Here is a 22,574-nt window from a genome sequence, read left to right as displayed (position 1 = left end):
TAAATTATACATGCATTTAGCATAAAAAATTCGATTTATTTTAAAATGTGATATAAAAATTTCACATATTCTTGTTAACAAGCAATTCAACAGAAAATGTATGCAAGCAACATTTAAAAAATCATCACAAAACTCATCAAATTCTTATATTACTTTCATAACAGTTTTTATTTATAGTCAAAAAGATTTGTGTACGCTTAGAAAGACAATTGCTAGACTTAGGTATTCTCTTCATAATTTCTATTGATAAATTACATAATATTTACAAACATACTTATAATACATATTTCTTAACTAAGCTACATAAAACAAAGAATAATTATCTTATCTAGCATTCGTCACATTACCCATTCACGCACTTGAAACAGTGATCAATACCGAAACTAGGAAAATTGGTACTTAAAATTTCAAATACACAATATGTATTAATTAACGATGTTAAGTTCTATTCCTGACTAAATTTGTCTAAACAAATTGTTCTTGACTGTTTGCCGAAAGTTCCATAAGTCTCCATGCTGCTTTCGGATTGAGTTCATTTCTATCTCTACACAAGACCCACACATAATTTACTCTCATCACTTTTTCTGGATCGCCTTCAATCACTTTACGCAATTTGTCTCGCACACATAATATTTGTTGTGCTTGAAAAGTTATTATTAACACGGGCCCTTGTTCCATTACTTTGCCAAGAGCAAGGTCAACATTTTCAATATCCAGAGTTTTAGAATCTAAAACTAGTCCGGTTTTAAGCGCTTGAGTTATTGGTGTTGATAAAATATTATAAGTGCTCTCAAAGCACCAGTCCTTTAGTATTTCTAGATCTCCCCGTGTCATCGCCTCCAATATGTTAGGTATTATATCTGTTTCACAATCACGCAGGAATTGTTTTTGATCAAAGCCTGGATCAATTTTGCACAGTTCAGTCAAAGTTTCTGAAAGTTCGGTTTTTGAGAAAAGACCACCCATGACATCAGACACTTTATCAGTTAATAAACGTGAAGCACGTATTACGGGATTTTCTGATTCATCATATTTCAGTTTCCAGTCCAGTACTTTGTTAACATATGTATTATTGTTTTTAAAATTTTCCCAAGATTGATAAAATTTTGAATCTTTATGTAACTCCACACCTAAATGAACATAAAAAACATAATAATGTTTACAAAAATTATACACAAGATGTGCTACCTGTTGCATCTGCATTGGGCTCCACGATTCGGTCGTCAGCATTTAATTCAATTTCTACACGCTTACGCAATTTTATAGGTGGTCGATATACCCGAGAATTCATACTTTGAGAATCTATTTCGTTTTTTATTAGTTTCGTCGTGTCCGAAATCGCTTGGAAAGCTGGCATTTGACCAAGTTTTTCTCCTTTTTCTGAAATGGTGTCTGTTACACCTTTCGCGGTTTTTGATATTTCTTCCGTAATTTTTGACGCCTTTTTCGCAATATCTGTTTTACTCGCTTCATCGATAACATCTGTAACTTTTTCCTTTATCGTTCCTAATTGTTCCTTGAGTATACTGGAAGACTTGTGTGCCTCAGCTTCAACGATGTTAAATTTTTGTCTCGCTGATTGCAACGCTTCTGATTGTTCCAATTTTTGCGCTTCTTCCCGAAATTTCTTGATATTTTCTTTCATTTCATTGCTTTTATTCATTTCACTCTTGATGTTTTCAAGGAACTTTGAAAGGAATCCAGGCCTTCGACCTGGTTCTGAATAGTTGCGCTAGTAAAAGTAAATATGCAAATCAAACATTTGTTCGCCATATATTAGAAACTTATTTTAGTTTACCTCGCATTGCGAATTTTGCAAATTGTATTGGTGCCTAAGTCTTAAACATGCTCCACGTGAAGCTACCACAAATCTGAACTATAATTTCCAAAAACAAAACATTTTTATTCATAATTTATTGTGGTTAACCTACAAATTAATTTTATTGTACAACATTTCATCATCTTTTCTACTTTAGATGCCGACATAAAAACAAAGAGCTTACCATTTTAAACAATTTTGAAAAAACTATAAATTTCGAGTTTTTAAATAAAAAATAAATTTTTAGCTTTATGTAATTTATTTGTTTTTTTTTGCAAGTAACAAGCGCCTTGAACCGCTATCGGAAAATCATGCTGCCCGAATGGGATAAAAAATATGTTTAGCGGATAGCCAAATGTCAGAAATACAATGTTGCCAAACTTTTTATTTTTATTTTTTTGTATTTAGAATACATCATTTTGACAGATAAGTAAATATATTGTTTTTATTTTCTAATTCATTGTAATTTAAAAAAATTGTTTCAAACCAGTAATAACTTTGTATACACTGAAGTTAAACCAAAATTAAACCTTTCTTTCATCTTAAATATTAAGTTTTATACTATATTAAAAATTCTTTTTCCGAAATTAAAAACCATTTTAATCATATGTGTTTTTAATTAGATTCAAAGAATACTTGTACAAGAACGGCAACTTAAATGTAAACAAAAAAAACCAACCAATACACTCTCAAAATAATTTACTACTACCAAACCAAGCACGTTGTTTTGTTGTTGCAATTCGACCCACCCCGACTGAAAAGTTTCACCACCCCGAACAGAACGTTTCACCACCACGAACGGTCTTAATTTTTTTTATTACGAAAGAGCAATATGAAGAGCGCAAATTGGGTTTTGTTTAGTTATTTTGACAGGAGAAATGCGCCAAAAACTGAAAAACGTAGTCAAATCAAACTGAGTTATAAAAAGTAGTGAATAAGTTTCTTTGAAAAAATAATTATATTTATTATAATTGTTATTATAGTAAATTATTATATATTATTATTAATATTTGAAGATGGTGCGAAATTGCGTGATGGGATGTAAGTTATTTAAGGGAATGTATGAATTTCCTAAAAATGACGAAAGAAGGTAAAAAAACAATAATTTATTAATTGTGGATTTAAAATATATGTTTTGTGTTTAATGTGATTTGTTTGTTTTGATGTGTATAAATACAAATTAGTAAAGCAAAAATATATGTGAGTATATATTTAATATATTTTAATAAAGTTGTGCTATGTGTTAATTTGTGTTTGTTAAATATGTGAAAAATCCAATAAGAAATATAAAAAAAAACAAAAATTGTAAACAATTTTTTGATGGTAAAAAGAGTGGAGTATGTAAATTATATTTGTATATTAAAATATTCATATTCAAATGTATGAATAGTTTAAAGACTTTTAATATTATTTAATTTATTATTAATTTAATTCAACAATTTTATTTTTAATAAAATACTTTTATGCAATAAAATAACTTTTAATATGTTTTCTAATTAACAAATTTTACTATTTCATTTGTTCATGTTAAAAACACTGAATTGAACTAAATCGTATATTTCTTGGGACTGCTTGAAATTAGAAAATATAAATTTTTGACAATTTTTGTCAAAAATTGAGGTTGCTTATTTTGCGTTATTAATATTTTGTATTTTGTTGTTTTCTGTTTTATTTTCAACAGTTTCAATAATTGAATTGCCTTAATATAACAGTATTCTAAAACAGTAAAAGTATTCTTTGCTAATTCCGCAGTTCATTTACAAAACTGTATGTTGAAATTTCTTTAATTAATAAATAATTAATAATTAATAAATTGTTGAATACAGGCGAAATTAAAATTCATAAATAATAACACTAAATTGTTGAATACAGGCGGAATTAAAAATGCCCTTCAAAAAAGGAAAAAATGTTAAACAAACAAAAATTACTGATACAATGGGAATTAAGACCAAAAAAGCACAGGCTAGTCCTAAACTAAAGCAGGATATAAATTTGCAAGAAAAGTAAGTTAAAGTGAATTAATAAAAGAAATGCTAAAATAATTTATTTATTTCAGATTCAGCCCCCGTGAAGAACCAAAAGAACAATCAGTCTTTCCAGTTACGATCAATGAGTTTATTGAAAACACAAATATAATCGATGTAATTAAAGATTATATTAAAGATAAACATCCAACAGCCTTAGAAACATATCTCACGGAACCAGAAATCATGTTCAGGGTAAAAAATACATATAACGTTTTTTACAAAAGACCACAGCGACGATGTATGGCACCAATGAAATATGTTCGCATCACTAGTGACTGTGATGAAAACACAAAACAACGTTTGTTTAAAATTCCAGAATATTATAAACATTTGTGTGAAAATAAAGATAATGAACATCAAAGCGTAAAAAAAAGTTTAAAGAAACAAGATAGTTCTCCACATAAAAATATAAATAGGTAAATATTAAGTAGAGAAATGATTGATTATTTAGCCATTAAAAAATTTATGTATGTGCATTATAGCGTTACCGATAAAAAGATATTAGAAGAAAAGATCCTGGGACTAAAGAGGTATTTAAGTTATTTAAATAAATAAATTATTTTATTAAAACGGAATTTTTTATAAATATAGTATTATATCAAATTTTGATGCTAACAACAAAGAAACAAATGAAAAAGTGCGCAACCTTCCAGTCAGTTTTGAAACGTTTAAAAGGTTAACTTTTCACAATGATGTTATTGCTAACATTTGCCAAAGCATAAAGGAGTTGGAGTATGAGTTGCCAATTTCAAATATATCAAAAGAAGAATTATTTGATAATAATAAATTACTTCGGAGTTACTACAAAACATTTTACATGCAAACGGTTATTCGGACAATATTTCCATTGAAAATAAAACCATGTCCAGGACGTTTTAAGGACAAACTTTTGAAATATCCAGAAATTACGTCAGATCATGAAGGTAAATAAAAATATTTTGTCACAAACCTTACTATTAAGTAATATTTATTTTAGAGCCTACAGTAAGTAATAGAGATGTTATAAATGCTAATACGAAGGAACATTTAAATAAAACATTTATATTTTTTATTATTACAAATTTAAGCTGTTGCAGATAATGCTGTCGAGAAATCTATGATACATCAACAAAATCAGAAGACACCAACATTAAGTCCAGCACACTTGAAGTCAAAAGTCTTGCCGTTTCCAAACAAAAATGTTGGTTCCGATAATGGTATATTAAAAATTTATTTGATAAAATTTTTTGTTATTAACGATTTTATATTGCAGATTCAACGAACAGTGATGAGAATGAAGAAGATATTATAAATGTACCAGTGATAAAACCTATCGGCAACAAAACTAAATTAAATCAATGTAATAATATTATTTTCTGTTTTGGTTTATTTTTTATTTCATTGTATTTTATTAATTTTGTATTAAAAACAATTATATTTTCAGCATTAAAAAGTAAAGCAGCCAATGAGAATGCTAATCAACACGTAACAAATCTTCAAAAAGAAACAAAAACTCCGGAATCAAGTCCACTCATAAATGTTTTCTTGCAGACACGAGATACCCCTGACGAGAGTAAACAAAAAAGGTATGAATATTTTAATGTTTTATATTAAATTTAAACTGAGAATTTTTTATTTCTTTTTTTTTTTAAAACTTATACATTTATTTATTGTATCTTCTCCTTTTAAAATCTTATCACTAATTACATATTACAAATTTTTGTTTTAACTATACATTGTATAAAATAAAATAAGTAAACGAACCTCACTTAGAACAATGGGTTAAATTTCATTGGAGTGAATGATAAGTGGTGTATCAAGGAAGCAGTTCAACTTTATCAGATTACTTAAAAGAAAGAAGCGGTTTTCACTTCAAGCTATTGAATATTAATTAATGGCTGGACGGTCAGCTCTTTTTAGGCAGGAAGTAGTGAATAGATGTGCGAGATTTCTTGCTAGGAGAATAACATGTTCGGTCAGCCTTTTATTGTATTTTTTTCTTATATTGTCAAATTCAGTTTTAACTAGGGGAATTTCTTGATCTCGTTGAATACTTTCATTCCTTATATACCATGGGACACCAATAATTGTTCTCAGTAGCTCTTTGGATAATTTCAATATTTGAAGCACTAGCGTAGCCAAATAGCTGAATAGCATAAGTCCATATTGGTTTTATGACGCTGTTATACAAGAGTACTTTACACTCTAGGCATAGGGAAGATCTACTAATTATAAGCCAATGCAACTTAGAAGCTTGGAGCTTCATCTGAATTTTTTTGGCTTCAATATGTTTGCGCCAAGTTAGTTGTCTGTCTAGATGAATACCTAAATACGTTATATTATCTGCTTGTGGTATGGGAATGTTATTTAGTAAAACTGTTGAAGATGCACTCCGATTTACGGTAAAAATGACGTGTCTACATTTTAGTTTATTTATTTTAATTCGCCATTTTGACAACCATTTCTCCACCCGAAATAAGAGAGATTGAAGTTGGTTTGAAGCTAGCACAACGTTTTTGTTTCGACATAAAATTGTCGTATCATCAGCAAACGTTGTGGTGACAACTGAGCTACTTATTGGGATATCAGATGTGTAAAGTACATACAAGATAGGGACAAGAACACTTCCTTGTGGAACACCAGCTTCTATTGGGAAATTATTAGATATATATCTAATAATTATTAGTATATGATCTATATATAACTTTAAAGCTTCTGTTATGCAGATACAATTTTAAACTGAGTGGACATTTAAAGGTAATAAACAGCGTATTTTATGTAGGAGCCCATTGTGCCATACTTTGTCAAAGGCTTGTGTAACATCGAGAAATACCGCGGAGCAATATTCTCTGAGTTCAAACGCGTGTCTTATTTCGTTCGTTATACGATTCACTTGCTAGTTCCATGTTTTTCCCTAAAACCAAACTGGTGGGAGAGTATTACGTTTTGACCGTCAAGAAATGGTTTCAGCTTTAAAAGCAATGCTCTTTCAAAGTGTTTAGAAGAGCATGGCAAAAAGGTTATTGGCCTGTATAAAGAGGCAAGCGTGAGATCTTTACCTGATTTGAGAATCATAATAATCATGGGTGTTTTCACTCTGTTGGGTAAAAGCCAAATTTATTAATGGCATTAAAAAGTCTTGTGATAAAATTTATAGCCAAAAGGGGTAAGTTTTTTGATAGAGTAGTGGTGTTATTAAAAAAGTACTTTTCTCTACATATTATTTAAAAAATTGTTAATATTTTATCTTAGGCTTCAACTAACAATCACACATGATGATTCGAAATACGCACTGAAATTTCAAGACTTCGTTGAGAGCACCAATATTTTAGACCTTTTAAGAAATTCGAGCGATTCTACTGATGACGACTTAGTAAATTTAGCATTCGAATATTACATCAAATTTGTTACCAACCCTGTTAATCCAAATGTGGAACTATTTAAAAATTTGATGATACATGCAAATGAAAAATCATTAAAATTATTTTATACTATATATACTCAAAATAAAAAAGACTCGCCTAAAGAAGTAAAGGCTATAGAAGATATGTAAGTTTAAATTATTATTATATATATTTAAAATTTGATTTTAATGTCAGTCATGACGTTAGTGACTATTTTAGGTAATAGATTTATATTTGTATTTAATATAGAGGTTTTGAACAGCACTGAATTGCAACAACAAATTTTTTATTTATTTTAAATAAATTCGATTTAATTAATTAATTTTTAACCAAAACTTCGATTAATTCAAAATAAATAAAAAATTTTATTGTTAAAATTCAGTACTACTCGAAACCACTGTATTAAAAGTAAGTTTGATGATTCAGGATATTTTCTGGATAATCAATATGTCATTTTGATAAATTTTATTATTACATGTATAATATGAAATACACAAAAAAAACATGCATGTAAATAAAATGAAACTTGTTTTTTCAAAATGAAAGTAGAAAAAGTAACAAAAATTTTTAAATACAAATTTTTGTCAGTTTTTGATTTATTTGTTCAAACGTAACAAGCCTTTTCTATTCTTTTTATAAATATTTGCAGGCAGGGGCCGAAAGCGAGTAAGTCCATTAATAGGAATAATATGTTTCCTGTCTCAATAGTTGAATTCAAAAAGTACACATATTACAAAGAAGTGCTACTTCAAATTTTGAAAGAAAAAGCCAAAGGCGATGAAGAAATTTTCGCAAAATTACGGAGCAATAAATTGGTTTGGAAGAAAGCGCTGCGATTGTATTACACAAATTTCTTTTTTAAACCATCGATACGTAAAAAATACACTTTGCGTTTGAAAGAAATGCCGCAAAGTTTGAAGGCAAAATTTTTAGAAATACCTGCAAAATCAACTACAGTGAAGGAAAGTAAGTATTAAACTCAGCTAAAGCAAATTTTTTATATTTTTATGTTGTAAAGATTTAGCTGCGTTGTTAATTCTTTGCATTAGGATTTCCAATCTTTTGGGGGAACTAAGGCCTTTATAATTTATCCACTAATTTGTAGGTTTGAATTTACATTATATACGTTTGCGTAACATTTTTTCTAGCAGAGTTGCACAACGTACACCAATAAGTGACCACTGCCCAATGAACAGTTTATACCATATTCTCTACTACCAAAGTGTGGTAAATTGAAGCTTCACTAAGTCTTCTGGGAAAGATATGACTGCCTTCTCTGCTCAACAATAAATAAACAATGCTATATCCATTCTATGCATTTAGGTCAACTATATTGCAAAACCGAAGTGGTTTTCACCCATTCTGATATAAAATCTAATTTTTGACGTTAGGATATATAGACAATTTACTACTTTGTCAGTTGATTAAATTCAAGACACTGTTCTTATCTTATTCTAACATGGCATCTCCCGTAATTATGATATTCTCATTACCAATCTCAAACACACCATTGCATAGATCTTCGGTTTCCGATTGTTACAATTAAAATACACCTGAATGATATACGCTGATTCCTTTTTCAACTATAATTCTACTACTATCACGCTTAGAACAGTAACATATTGAATTCCTAAGCTCGTCACTTATTCTTTTTTGACTTCGTATTTCATTCTACTATAGGCTATACTTCTTCTTGCGGAATGTTGTGGTTGACGAGATTTGGTTCCATTCGTCTTTTTAATCTAATTACATCAAAGGTTTTCACTATGTTGTGATATAACGTATTTATATCACTGATATTAACGCCATCGAATACTTGAAATATTTCTATTTAACTTTTAAGTCTATTCATCAGAATAATCATTGTTTCCCAATAACCAACTCTTATATAAGAGAGGAGTGATGATATCATAACTAAAAGATTTTAAGAGTCATGATTAAATTTTTGGTCGTTCGTTCGAATCTCAATAAAAACATATGATGATTGTTGGTGATTGTAATCTGTTTTGTTTTTAGAAAAAAAATGTGATAAAAACCATTTAAAAAGTGATAGAGAATCAAATTACACCTATTTCGATAGCTATAAGCCATTATCTGATGAATTTTTATTAATGTACATATCAAAAAAAGTGTCTGATGTTAATAAGCATCCAGAAATTTTAAAACGTATAAAGGAAAATAAACAACCACATAAAAGACAGTCGGGAATAGAAATAATATCAATAGAAACGATTGTGCCACCAAATATTGAAAATGAAATAACATTGGATGAACAATCGCCAGTCATACCTGAAGAAAACATGGAAATATTCAATAAGTTGTTCGATCCAATTCCTTTGGTAATTGAAATGAACTTATAATGAATAAATTTATATAATTTTACTAATTCTTTTTTTAGAAATGTACTTTATCCTATGTACTTCGCTTTTCTTTTGGTCCAAAACAATCTGTTCTGCGCACATTGATGCATATATCGTTCGAAGATTTCTGCAAGTTCACAAATATTTATCAATTGTCTAATATTTATAATGATAAACTAAAACTATTCAAAATTTATGAATCCACGATTAAAAAAGAAATATGGCCGTTTAATTTATATATGCGCATAAGTGATATTTTCCTTTATTTACTGTTAAATGATGTAAAGCTTGATTTAAGTGATTTACAACATATATCACCAAAGTTTTTACATTGGAGTGATCTTGCAGTGAATACTGATTTTAATGAAATTGTACAAGAAGATTATTTTAATATGAATGGAGAGCGCATTGATGGTGATGAACAGCTACAAATTTCTCGTGAAAGTTTTTATACTCGTTGCTGGAATGAGGACGATTGGATATGGAAAATACCCAAAATAACTAATAATTCGATCCAAGAGAAAATTAATGTTACTAAAGGCAAGTGATTAAAAGTTAAAAATTTATTACTAATGCGGGATTATTCAGAATTTCGTTATTTATTTTTATAGCTTTTTAATATGGCATAAGTATTTGAATAATATGTTCTCTATTTTGGTTCAATATCATTTTGCTCTGTTTGTAGCAGTAGCATAATTTTAGAATTTAATACTTCTATGTTTTCTTGCTCTAATACATTTAATTCTACCTATAAATGCTTTTCGTGAGTTGCCAATTTAATTAATTATAGTTAGCCTATAATGTTCGTTTGATATTCTATATAGCCTTTTTTTCATACACAATGAGTATTAGCTTCAAAATTTAACCTTTTTCTTGAGAATTAAATTAAATATAATTAAAAACACAATTGTAAATTAACCTTGTGATGATGTTAAGAATTAAGAATCGGTATTTTATGCCGCAGAGCTTTCTGTTGTCTTAGTTTCAATGCGGCTTAAGCGTGAAATTAAATGCGAAAAAAAAAAAATTTCAAATCCTCCTTAAAAATAAAACGAAATTACTTTTCGAGCCTAGTATATTTTTCCAAGTATTGTTTTCAATGCATAATCAAGACTTCAATTATATGTATACTTAAACCATTAGCATTATCTGATGAAGATGCAGAACAGTTGACTGTTGAGAAGAAAAATGTAAAGGGCTCATATATATCACTGAAAAAGTGTAAGTAAGATATATGTATATAAATATCTCTTATAAAAACATTCTTTTTGGTTTTAATCAAAGTCTAAATATATTTGTTACTTAAGCTTAAACAAAAGCAATCAATATAGTTTTTAGTAGATATTTACACTAAAGGTTTTCAGATTGAACTCACTTTTTCTTTATTCATATGTTTTTTGTAAAACTATCACTTTATTAGTATTGTCAAAAGAGTAAAGGTTATGCACACAGTACCTCTTTTAGAAACCGATTCAATTCATTAACTTTTTAAACAGGAGATAAGAAAGTAACTGAATAACTGGGTAAGGTAACACAAACTTACAACTGAACAATCACACTGACATTAACATGGCAATCAAATATTTATAAATCAGTGTTATACATTCTTTCACAACTAAAACAAAAGACAGATGGTAAACTATTACAACCTGTACATTAACGATAATCAACTCGAGCTCTCCTAACAGAAAACTTACTAAGACTCTCCTTTAAAATGATTAACAAAGTATAATTACATTTAGTGCATTAACAAGTCATTCTCTCTTAAAAGCACACGTAGATGAGTTGGAATGAGGACGGTAATTGCAGAAAAAGCAACATACCTGGATTAAACTTTATGCTGCAATCTAGAGCAATGTTTTTCAACTCAAACCGGCCGGTAAAATATTCATTCCAATTTGCAATCTTCAGTACTTATATATTCGCAAAAAATAAGACCAAAATACAATATTTCACGAACCGGTATTTAAGAAACTCTGATCCAAAAACTTTGCCACAATCCTTGTATTCATAGTTTAATCAAAACATTTATGCTAACCATACAGAAAATCAGGAAGACCTCACGATAGTGACGAAACAATTTATTTTTATTTTATATACCATAAATTACTACTGCGATAAATAACTGATTTGAACATAAAACTATAATTTTATCAAGACAGAATAAGTATTTTCAAAGTGACATAGTTCGGCGTAAATATCTTTACTAGTTTAGTTTAAGTACCAGTATTCAACGTATTCATATATATTTTTTATCATGCTTATTTCCATATTGTTCAAATATAAATCAACATAAATAAATTAAATTATTTATAAATTTTATATAGATCTAAATGAAAATTTGGAATATCATAATCACACAGAACTGGTTGAAACGTCTTCCAGTATCACAAATCGTTCCTTGAAAATTACGGACAATGCATCTACAATCTGTTAGTTTTAAAATTTTTTATTTTCTCTTTCTGTTAATAATAAAATTATTTTTAAATGCAGTTCAAAGTACCAATAACGATGGAGCATGTAGTGTTGATGTTTTGCTTTCATCACAGACTCAACCTCAGGAAGACCCAGTCTGTATGTCATACAAAGCAAATACATCAAATCCTAATAACACAGGTATTAAATTTCAATCAGCTGTTGTTGTATGTATATCAATTATTTCAGTATATTTCAGACCAGAATTATTCATTGCATTTTACTTTTACAATTTATACTACTTTAAATATTTATATAATTTCGTTATTTCTACTTTTAATTCGATGATTCGACAATCCGAGTTTAATTAATCGTTACGTTCGAAGACATGTTATTTTGCTATGTTGAGACATTATACATTGTATTTGGCACACATTTTTCGCTTTAATATTTTAATCAGGCCTATTCTGAATCGCAAGGGAATGCGAGTTTGTTCGCTGTTCCCAATTCCCCTATTCTGAATAAATTTGGTATGTTCCCTGTTCCCAATTCCCCTATTCTGAATCGCATGCGAATGTGAGTTTTTTCCTAATTTTGCACAAATTCTCTCGCTAAGGTATGACTGCCTTCTCTGCTCAACAATAAATAAACAATGCTATATCCATTCTATGCATTTAGGTCAACTATATTGCAAAACCGAAGTGGTTTTCACCCATTCTGATATAAAATCTAATTTTTGACGTTAGGATATATAGACAATTTACTACTTTGTCAGTTGATTAAATTCAAGACACTGTTCTTATCTTATTCTAACATGGCATCTCCCGTAATTATGATATTCTCATTACCAATCTCAAACACACCATTGCATAGATCTTCGGTTTCCGATTGTTACAATTAAAATACACCTGAATGATATACGCTGATTCCTTTTTCAACTATAATTCTACTACTATCACGCTTAGAACAGTAACATATTGAATTCCTAAGCTCGTCACTTATTCTTTTTTGACTTCGTATTTCATTCTACTATAGGCTATACTTCTTCTTGCGGAATGTTGTGGTTGACGAGATTTGGTTCCATTCGTCTTTTTAATCTAATTACATCAAAGGTTTTCACTATGTTGTGATATAACGTATTTATATCACTGATATTAACGCCATCGAATACTTGAAATATTTCTATTTAACTTTTAAGTCTATTCATCAGAATAATCATTGTTTCCCAATAACCAACTCTTATATAAGAGAGGAGTGATGATATCATAACTAAAAGATTTTAAGAGTCATGATTAAATTTTTGGTCGTTCGTTCGAATCTCAATAAAAACATATGATGATTGTTGGTGATTGTAATCTGTTTTGTTTTTAGAAAAAAAATGTGATAAAAACCATTTAAAAAGTGATAGAGAATCAAATTACACCTATTTCGATAGCTATAAGCCATTATCTGATGAATTTTTATTAATGTACATATCAAAAAAAGTGTCTGATGTTAATAAGCATCCAGAAATTTTAAAACGTATAAAGGAAAATAAACAACCACATAAAAGACAGTCGGGAATAGAAATAATATCAATAGAAACGATTGTGCCACCAAATATTGAAAATGAAATAACATTGGATGAACAATCGCCAGTCATACCTGAAGAAAACATGGAAATATTCAATAAGTTGTTCGATCCAATTCCTTTGGTAATTGAAATGAACTTATAATGAATAAATTTATATAATTTTACTAATTCTTTTTTTAGAAATGTACTTTATCCTATGTACTTCGCTTTTCTTTTGGTCCAAAACAATCTGTTCTGCGCACATTGATGCATATATCGTTCGAAGATTTCTGCAAGTTCACAAATATTTATCAATTGTCTAATATTTATAATGATAAACTAAAACTATTCAAAATTTATGAATCCACGATTAAAAAAGAAATATGGCCGTTTAATTTATATATGCGCATAAGTGATATTTTCCTTTATTTACTGTTAAATGATGTAAAGCTTGATTTAAGTGATTTACAACATATATCACCAAAGTTTTTACATTGGAGTGATCTTGCAGTGAATACTGATTTTAATGAAATTGTACAAGAAGATTATTTTAATATGAATGGAGAGCGCATTGATGGTGATGAACAGCTACAAATTTCTCGTGAAAGTTTTTATACTCGTTGCTGGAATGAGGACGATTGGATATGGAAAATACCCAAAATAACTAATAATTCGATCCAAGAGAAAATTAATGTTACTAAAGGCAAGTGATTAAAAGTTAAAAATTTATTACTAATGCGGGATTATTCAGAATTTCGTTATTTATTTTTATAGCTTTTTAATATGGCATAAGTATTTGAATAATATGTTCTCTATTTTGGTTCAATATCATTTTGCTCTGTTTGTAGCAGTAGCATAATTTTAGAATTTAATACTTCTATGTTTTCTTGCTCTAATACATTTAATTCTACCTATAAATGCTTTTCGTGAGTTGCCAATTTAATTAATTATAGTTAGCCTATAATGTTCGTTTGATATTCTATATAGCCTTTTTTTCATACACAATGAGTATTAGCTTCAAAATTTAACCTTTTTCTTGAGAATTAAATTAAATATAATTAAAAACACAATTGTAAATTAACCTTGTGATGATGTTAAGAATTAAGAATCGGTATTTTATGCCGCAGAGCTTTCTGTTGTCTTAGTTTCAATGCGGCTTAAGCGTGAAATTAAATGCGAAAAAAAAAAATTTCAAATCCTCCTTAAAAATAAAACGAAATTACTTTTCGAGCCTAGTATATTTTTCCAAGTATTGTTTTCAATGCATAATCAAGACTTCAATTATATGTATACTTAAACCATTAGCATTATCTGATGAAGATGCAGAACAGTTGACTGTTGAGAAGAAAAATGTAAAGGGCTCATATATATCACTGAAAAAGTGTAAGTAAGATATATGTATATAAATATCTCTTATAAAAACATTCTTTTTGGTTTTAATCAAAGTCTAAATATATTTGTTACTTAAGCTTAAACAAAAGCAATCAATATAGTTTTTAGTAGATATTTACACTAAAGGTTTTCAGATTGAACTCACTTTTTCTTTATTCATATGTTTTTTGTAAAACTATCACTTTATTAGTATTGTCAAAAGAGTAAAGGTTATGCACACAGTACCTCTTTTAGAAACCGATTCAATTCATTAACTTTTTAAACAGGAGATAAGAAAGTAACTGAATAACTGGGTAAGGTAACACAAACTTACAACTGAACAATCACACTGACATTAACATGGCAATCAAATATTTATAAATCAGTGTTATACATTCTTTCACAACTAAAACAAAAGACAGATGGTAAACTATTACAACCTGTACATTAACGATAATCAACTCGAGCTCTCCTAACAGAAAACTTACTAAGACTCTCCTTTAAAATGATTAACAAAGTATAATTACATTTAGTGCATTAACAAGTCATTCTCTCTTAAAAGCACACGTAGATGAGTTGGAATGAGGACGGTAATTGCAGAAAAAGCAACATACCTGGATTAAACTTTATGCTGCAATCTAGAGCAATGTTTTTCAACTCAAACCGGCCGGTAAAATATTCATTCCAATTTGCAATCTTCAGTACTTATATATTCGCAAAAAATAAGACCAAAATACAATATTTCACGAACCGGTATTTAAGAAACTCTGATCCAAAAACTTTGCCACAATCCTTGTATTCATAGTTTAATCAAAACATTTATGCTAACCATACAGAAAATCAGGAAGACCTCACGATAGTGACGAAACAATTTATTTTTATTTTATATACCATAAATTACTACTGCGATAAATAACTGATTTGAACATAAAACTATAATTTTATCAAGACAGAATAAGTATTTTCAAAGTGACATAGTTCGGCGTAAATATCTTTACTAGTTTAGTTTAAGTACCAGTATTCAACATATTCATATATATTTTTTATCATGCTTATTTCCATATTGTTCAAATATAAATCAACATAAATAAATTAAATTATTTATAAATTTTATATAGATCTAAATGAAAATTTGGAATATCATAATCACACAGAACTGGTTGAAACGTCTTCCAGTATCACAAATCGTTCCTTGAAAATTACGGACAATGCATCTACAATCTGTTAGTTTTAAAATTTTTTATTTTCTCTTTCTGTTAATAATAAAATTATTTTTAAATGCAGTTCAAAGTACCAATAACGATGGAGCATGTAGTGTTGATGTTTTGCTTTCATCACAGACTCAACCTCAGGAAGACCCAGTCTGTATGTCATACAAAGCAAATACATCAAATCCTAATAACACAGGTATTAAATTTCAATCAGCTGTTGTTGTATGTATATCAATTATTTCAGTATATTTCAGACCAGAATTATTCATTGCATTTTACTTTTACAATTTATACTACTTTAAATATTTATATAATTTCGTTATTTCTACTTTTAATTCGATGATTCGACAATCCGAGTTTAATTAATCGTTACGTTCGAAGACATGTTATTTTGCTATGTTGAGACATTATACATTGTATTTGGCACACATTTTTCGCTTTAATATTTTAATCAGGCCTATTCTGAATCGCAAGGGAATGCGAGTTTGTTCGCTGTTCCCAATTCCCCTATTCTGAATAAATTTGGTATGTTCCCTGTTCCCAATTCCCCTATTCTGAATCGCATGCGAATGTGAGTTTTTTCCTAATTTTGCACAAATTCTCTCGCTACCAAATTGTTGGGGAGACAAGTTAAAAAAGTATTAAAAATAGTTTAATTTAATATAAAAGTAACTGAAAATGATCAGATTTTTGAATATATTTTAATAAAATTATTATTATAATAAAATTATTACAATAAATTTAATATTTTCAAAGTTTTATTTTTTGATTAGTTTTCCGAATATATTTTAATAAATTTAATATAACAAAATTTTCATTTAATATATTTTATTAAAATTATTATTTTAATAAAAGTATAACAAATTTAAAATATTTAAGTTTTTATTTATTTATTTTATTCACACGGGTTTTTTCCACTAATTAAAGTGTTAACTATTGTTTTTAAAACAATAGAAAAATGAAAGGAAACCAAATTCTGAAATAAGTGGATTCCTAGAATAAGTTAAAATAAGTTAAAACTGCAATTATGTGCAGGTAAAACATTGCTTCTTTTTTATTGTAAGATCTTTATAGGTATAAACTAGTATTAGTTCATTAATTTAAGCATGAAGGACATTTCTATCCTAATTATATAAAAAAAGTAAATTATAATTTACGCAAATTTTGTATAAAAGCAGTGAATGTTTGAAAATAAAGACATTGAAGAATTGATATCATAACGTAAGGTTGTTTTTTAATTAGTTTAAAAAAGAGTTAAAAATTTAGAATTTAGCATTTGGTTTATTTTGCTCATGCATAATTATTTTTATATATTTATTTTAATCATTAAAATAAAAGTTTCTAATTGTTTATTATTTACTCATAAAATAACTTATATTTATTTCCGATAATTTGTGCAGCAAACAAATAATGCGATTTTTACATTTAAATCAACATATGATACGCAATTCTTTTCTTTGTTTTGCTCATTTTCTCACTTTTCGTCATTAAAAAGTGGCATGGTTGCCAAAATTTAACAAAACAAATTTGAAATTGTTGTTGTTCACGAAACTGCTGTCTCCCTAGCGATTCAGATTGAAAGGGCTATTGAAGGTAAAAAAGTGTGTTCTGTTGTATTCTTCGATGTCGCACAGGCCTTCGACAAAGTCTGGCACAAAGGTCTTTTGAATAAACTAGAAACATGTTTGCCGTCGTCATATTTTGCGATTTTGAAGTCTTACATTACCTCGAGGTTCTTTTATGTAAAACACGAAAACTGCTATTCAAATCTTTCTGCGATAAAAGCTGGTGTACCTCAGGGCAGTGTACTCGGTCCACTACTGTACCTGCTTTACACAATGGACTTGCCAATAACACCTGAAAATAAAATTGCAACATTTGCAGATGATACTGCTATTTTGGCGATTGCTGACTCCGTTGAAGAATCAATAGCCAAATTACAAACAGCTACAAATTCGTTAGACAATTGGACAAAAAGATGGCGTATCAAACTGAATTCTGCTAAATCTGTTCATGTGGATTTTGCAAATAAAAAAATACAGTATCTTCCTATTTCGATTCAAGGTACTCAAATACCATATGCCAATACTGCAAAATATCTTGGTATAACGTTGGACGCAAAACTTCGGTGGAAAGAACACATAAAAAAGAAACGGGACGAGCTTGACATGAAGTTGCGAAAAATGGAATGGCTGATTGGCCGCAAATCCACAGTATCTATGCAAAACAAGATTCTGCTATATAATCAAATTTTAAAACCTGTATGGTCGTATGGCGCTGAACTATGGGGGAGCGCTAGCCAAAGTAACGTCGAAATAATGCAACGTTTCCAGAACAAGGTTTTACGGAACATTTTAAATGCGCCATGGTACATTAGGAACAGCGATATACATCGCGATCTAAAATTGTCCACAGTCGCTGAAGAAATAAAACAGAAAGCAACAAGACACAAACTGAGGTTGCAGCAACATGTCAACATAGAAGCTGTTAACATCATAACTTCGTATGGACAACAGAGACGATTGAAACGGCGAAATGTCGCTGATATGGCATTGAATTAGAATGTAAAGTAATTTGTGTAGAAAATTGCTTATTTATGTATGTATAGTATTTATCAGATTCAAGCTACTCGTTATTTATAATGTAAATAGTTGTAGCAATAAAAAAAAACAAAAAAAAAAAAAAAAAAAAAAAAAAACAAACTTAAATTTAGTGCTTCAAAGTACTTTTGTGTTATAGTTTTTTATGTTTTTGTTTGTTATAATAAAGAAAAAATGTCCAGAGACGAAGACACAACAAAACGCAACGTGCTCTCGTTCATTAATGGACCCGAGCCAAGCATAGATCGGCGATTTCGTCCATGTCCGAAGAATATATTCAAAGCAAGTGGTGACATATCGAAAACAAGTACTATTGGAGAAGATAGGGCCATGGTGTATCTACGACTGCGTCCTGTTAATTCTCCTTCATCGTCATATAAAATTGCAGGCATGGGAAACACTCTTGTGGTGAACCCACGTTTAGATCAAACAACGACAAGTAACAATAAAGCAGCAATGGAAAAACATTTTACCTTCAGCGCGATATTCGATAATAATGATAGTCAAAAGGGCGTATACAATAAGTGTATAGGTGACAAAATAAAATTGGAGGGAAGTTTCACAGTGCTGACTTATGGTACATCTGGTTCCGGAAAGACTTTTACACTATTAGGTAAAATTCAATTAAAGTAAAATTACATGATTTGTTTAAAAATAATTGTTTCTTTAGGCGATGACGTTAATCCTGGTATTGTGCCGCGTTCCATTGAGAATATTTTCACATTATACAATTCCAATATAAATCCGCACCCGGCAGTTAAATTACAAAATGCTCGCGTAGTTATTTTAGAGGATGAACTTGTTGCCAAGGAAATAATTTCAACTCGTCAAGTGCTCACAGCTTGCGGAGATATAACCTCAGTACATAAGCAATTCCAACAAATCATATGCTCAGATCATAATTTTGAAACCACAGTTTTCGATGATGTGCTTGTTATGATTTGGGTGTCATTCGTTGAAATTTATAACGAATTTGTCTATGATTTACTGGAATTATCGGCATCTAATCAAACAAATACAGTGCCGTCTCGTAAGAATCTTAAAATTGTTAGCAACGATGGAAAAGTTTTCGTGAAAGGATTAACACAAGTTTATGTGAAGAATAGCTTGGAAGCCCTAAAATTGCTGCGCTTTGGCTTACAACGTGTCACTTACGCCTCTACTTCCATCAATGCAAACTCCAGCCGGTCGCATTGTATATTCATCATTGACGTGCTAAAGTACAATGCATCAGGTTTGATAACAGAAGTAAGTTATTTTACTATTTTACTATCATTCAAATGATTTTATCCATTATTTTTTTGTTTTGTATTTGAAGATATCTTATAAATTCTGTGACTTGGCTGGTTCTGAACGACTTGACAAAACTGGGAATGTCGGTTCACGGCTTAAGGAAACACAACGTATCAATACATCGTTGATGATTCTGGGTCGCTGTCTTGATGCTGCTAATAATTTAAATCGTAAGAAGAATACTGAGGTTATTCCTTACCGAGAATCGAAACTTACGATGTTGTTGCAAGCTCCACTGTTAGGAAAGGAGAAAATTGTCATGGTGGTTAATGTTACACCCACTGAAAAATATTATGAAGAAAATTTAAATGTTTTGGGATTCTCTTCAATCGCTAAGAATATTATCTTCAAACCACCAATTGTGAAGCAAAATAACTTAAGATTTTCATTCTTTTTGGAACCTTCCAAGTCCGGCAGTGCACAAAATGCCTACATTGAGCAATTACTCGAAGAAAATATTTTGTACGTTTTAAAATACCCTAACTCTTTTGGAATGTAATAATATATAAATTATTTATTCAAATAGGCTGCGTAATGATAATGATCGACTGATAAACGAAGTAAATAATTTCCAAATTAGGATAAATTCTGAACTCTTGCGGCAAGAAAAAGAAATTCGAAATGAACTTGTGGACTCGTTTGAAAAAACATTGACTGCAACCAAGGAACAAGCTGAAAATCGTCTGAAACAGGAACTTGAATGTCAAAAACGAGTATTTGAATCAAAGGTGAGTCAAGTGCGCTATCAATTCAGATATATTAATCACATCAATAATTAAATTTCAATTTATAATTTTTAGTTGGCAAAAGTGAAACGAGCGCATATTGAACAAATTGAAGATTTGCGTGAAGAGTTACAATAACTGAAAGAGAAAGAATGTCAAAAATATCCGAACAAACACAATCCAACACTCGCTTTTAGTCCGCGGCAAGTTAAGGTATTGCAGGCACTGCCAGAGAAGATTCGCGATAAAACTCAAATCAAAATTGAGACAATAGATTCAGTAGTCGCAGATCCTAGTCCGATAAAAAATGATAATTCGCATGAAGAATTACAAGACTTAAAAGAAAACATTTGCAATGAAATATCAAGGAAACGCAGGACATTAGAGAATATGGGAGCTTCGCATGAGGAATTTTTAGAAACTGAAAGACAGATTTACAATGAAAATCCAAACAAAGTGATTGTACTAGACGCAAATTATACGAACAAAATAGGAGAAGAATTAGAAAAAATGGAGGAGGACTCAAGCGATAAAAATTCTAACGAACTCAACACGAAATAGTCCTTGTAAAAGAGGATTAACGTTTTTTTGTAATTTATAAGAATATTTCTAGTTTTGTTTAAATAAATGTATTAGATTATATCAGTTAAAATTACACAATTTTTTACTAATTATTTTTTAATTAAGTTAAATTCAGGCAATTACAAATGAATCAGTTTAAGTTTTAAACACGGTAGTAAGATTTTTCATCGCGTTTAGATAGATGTAGCAGATAGAGCTGAACATACTTGTATCATAAAGTAATATCCAAAAATAGATTAATTTTTTTTCAAATAAAGGTAAATGTCCATTAGACTGACTATTGTATTACGGAAAAAATATGAAAAAATAATTAATTGATTTTAAATAAATTTATCTGCGTGATACCCGATATACCACCAGTAAAGCTAAAATTAATTATTTTTCTAGAATTTTTTTTATTGTATATTATGTTAAATTAGTATTATTTTGTTGTAAATTAATTAATAATTTAAGGCTTCATCGACTAAATGATGAAGTAATTGCATTAAAGCCCACATAATTTTAATTTCTTTAAGTTCTTTATTTGTTAAATACCTTATCTTTCAATATCCTTACTCGTATTATAAGCTTTTAAAAAAATAACAGTAGGAGAATTAGGAAGGAGTTGATAGTAGCTAGCACCTTGACTCTTCTGTCCGTATGCACTCCATGTAACGGGTACTGTGTCAACTTGGCAATTTACATCACTTTTTTTTTGTAAAATCCATTATATACTTAAAGTATCAGATAATGAATATTTTGTTGAAGAGATTGTTGTAGCAATATGCCAAACTGGAAGCAAGCTCAGAAAAGGTTGATAACACATTGCACAATGGGCGGAATAGAGAAAGTAATGTGAAGATATAAAGGAGTAGAAATGAAAGTTTCGAGAATGGCCATGTCAACTTACTGGAACCACTCGTCAACCAAGTATCGTTCACCACCTCCAAATGGATATTACAAGCAGCTTCTAGCGTGTTAAAAAAAGACAGGAATGACCATCTTTAAGGCATCTCTATGAATATCAGAGTTTCTAATAGACCAAAGAATTTGAATATCTCCCTTAAGTTGATATTTTGAAATTTTTTTAGTCAAGTGTAGACTTAGCTGGCTTACTAAAAGCGATAAAACCAAACTGATTCAGAATATGTGTACAGATTGTTTTCTCTGTTTTGATGTGGTGTTTAACAAAAGTCAAACGCAATTCCAATACCTCAATTAAAATCCTACAATTTTTTTTTACAGAAACAATTAAAC

At 29.3% G+C, this 22,574-nt stretch overlaps 2 protein-coding genes across 7 annotated transcripts; one reads left to right on the top strand and one right to left on the bottom strand.

Moving 5' to 3' along the window:
• Positions 1-225: 225 nt before the first annotated feature.
• LOC119678212 (mitochondrial import inner membrane translocase subunit TIM44) lies at positions 226-2,224 on the bottom strand. Its single transcript, XM_038089921.1, has 4 exons — positions 2,004-2,224; positions 1,799-1,876; positions 1,189-1,732; positions 226-1,130 (listed from the first exon to the last, which is right to left on the bottom strand). The coding sequence occupies exons 1-4, from the start codon at positions 2,004-2,006 to the stop codon at positions 466-468; spliced, it is 1,290 nt and encodes a 429-aa protein (XP_037945849.1). The 5' UTR covers positions 2,007-2,224; the 3' UTR covers positions 226-465.
• Positions 2,225-3,499: 1,275 nt separating this feature from the next.
• LOC119678211 lies at positions 3,500-20,924 on the top strand. Of its 6 annotated transcripts, none has more exons than XM_038089916.1 (24): positions 3,500-3,586; positions 3,646-3,822; positions 4,329-4,376; positions 4,438-4,769; positions 4,914-5,042; positions 5,099-5,185; positions 5,288-5,411; positions 7,078-7,374; positions 7,879-8,195; positions 9,246-9,568; positions 9,628-10,129; positions 10,733-10,810; positions 11,917-12,021; positions 12,083-12,205; positions 13,376-13,698; positions 13,758-14,259; positions 14,862-14,939; positions 16,046-16,150; positions 16,212-16,334; positions 18,908-19,351; positions 19,409-19,986; positions 20,057-20,493; positions 20,558-20,759; positions 20,832-20,924. In XM_038089916.1, exons 2-24 carry the CDS (start codon positions 3,704-3,706, stop codon positions 20,892-20,894), a joined length of 5,439 nt encoding a protein of 1,812 aa, XP_037945844.1. In that variant the 5' UTR covers positions 3,500-3,586; positions 3,646-3,703; the 3' UTR covers positions 20,895-20,924. The 6 variants fall into 6 exon arrangements, with proteins under 6 accessions (XP_037945844.1, XP_037945842.1, XP_037945847.1 ...); XM_038089914.1 differs by having other exon boundaries at positions 5,270-5,411; XM_038089919.1 differs by lacking the exon at positions 7,078-7,374 and having other exon boundaries at positions 5,270-5,411.
• The last annotated feature ends 1,650 nt before the right edge of the window (positions 20,925-22,574 follow it).

This window comes from Teleopsis dalmanni, chromosome 2 (genome assembly GCF_002237135.1).
Source record: "Teleopsis dalmanni isolate 2A chromosome 2, ASM223713v2, whole genome shotgun sequence".
In the NCBI taxonomy this organism is placed as follows: domain Eukaryota; kingdom Metazoa; phylum Arthropoda; class Insecta; order Diptera; family Diopsidae; genus Teleopsis; species Teleopsis dalmanni.
The sequence above is the reverse complement of the archived record's forward strand: the minus strand, read 5'-3'. Positions and strand labels throughout refer to the sequence as shown.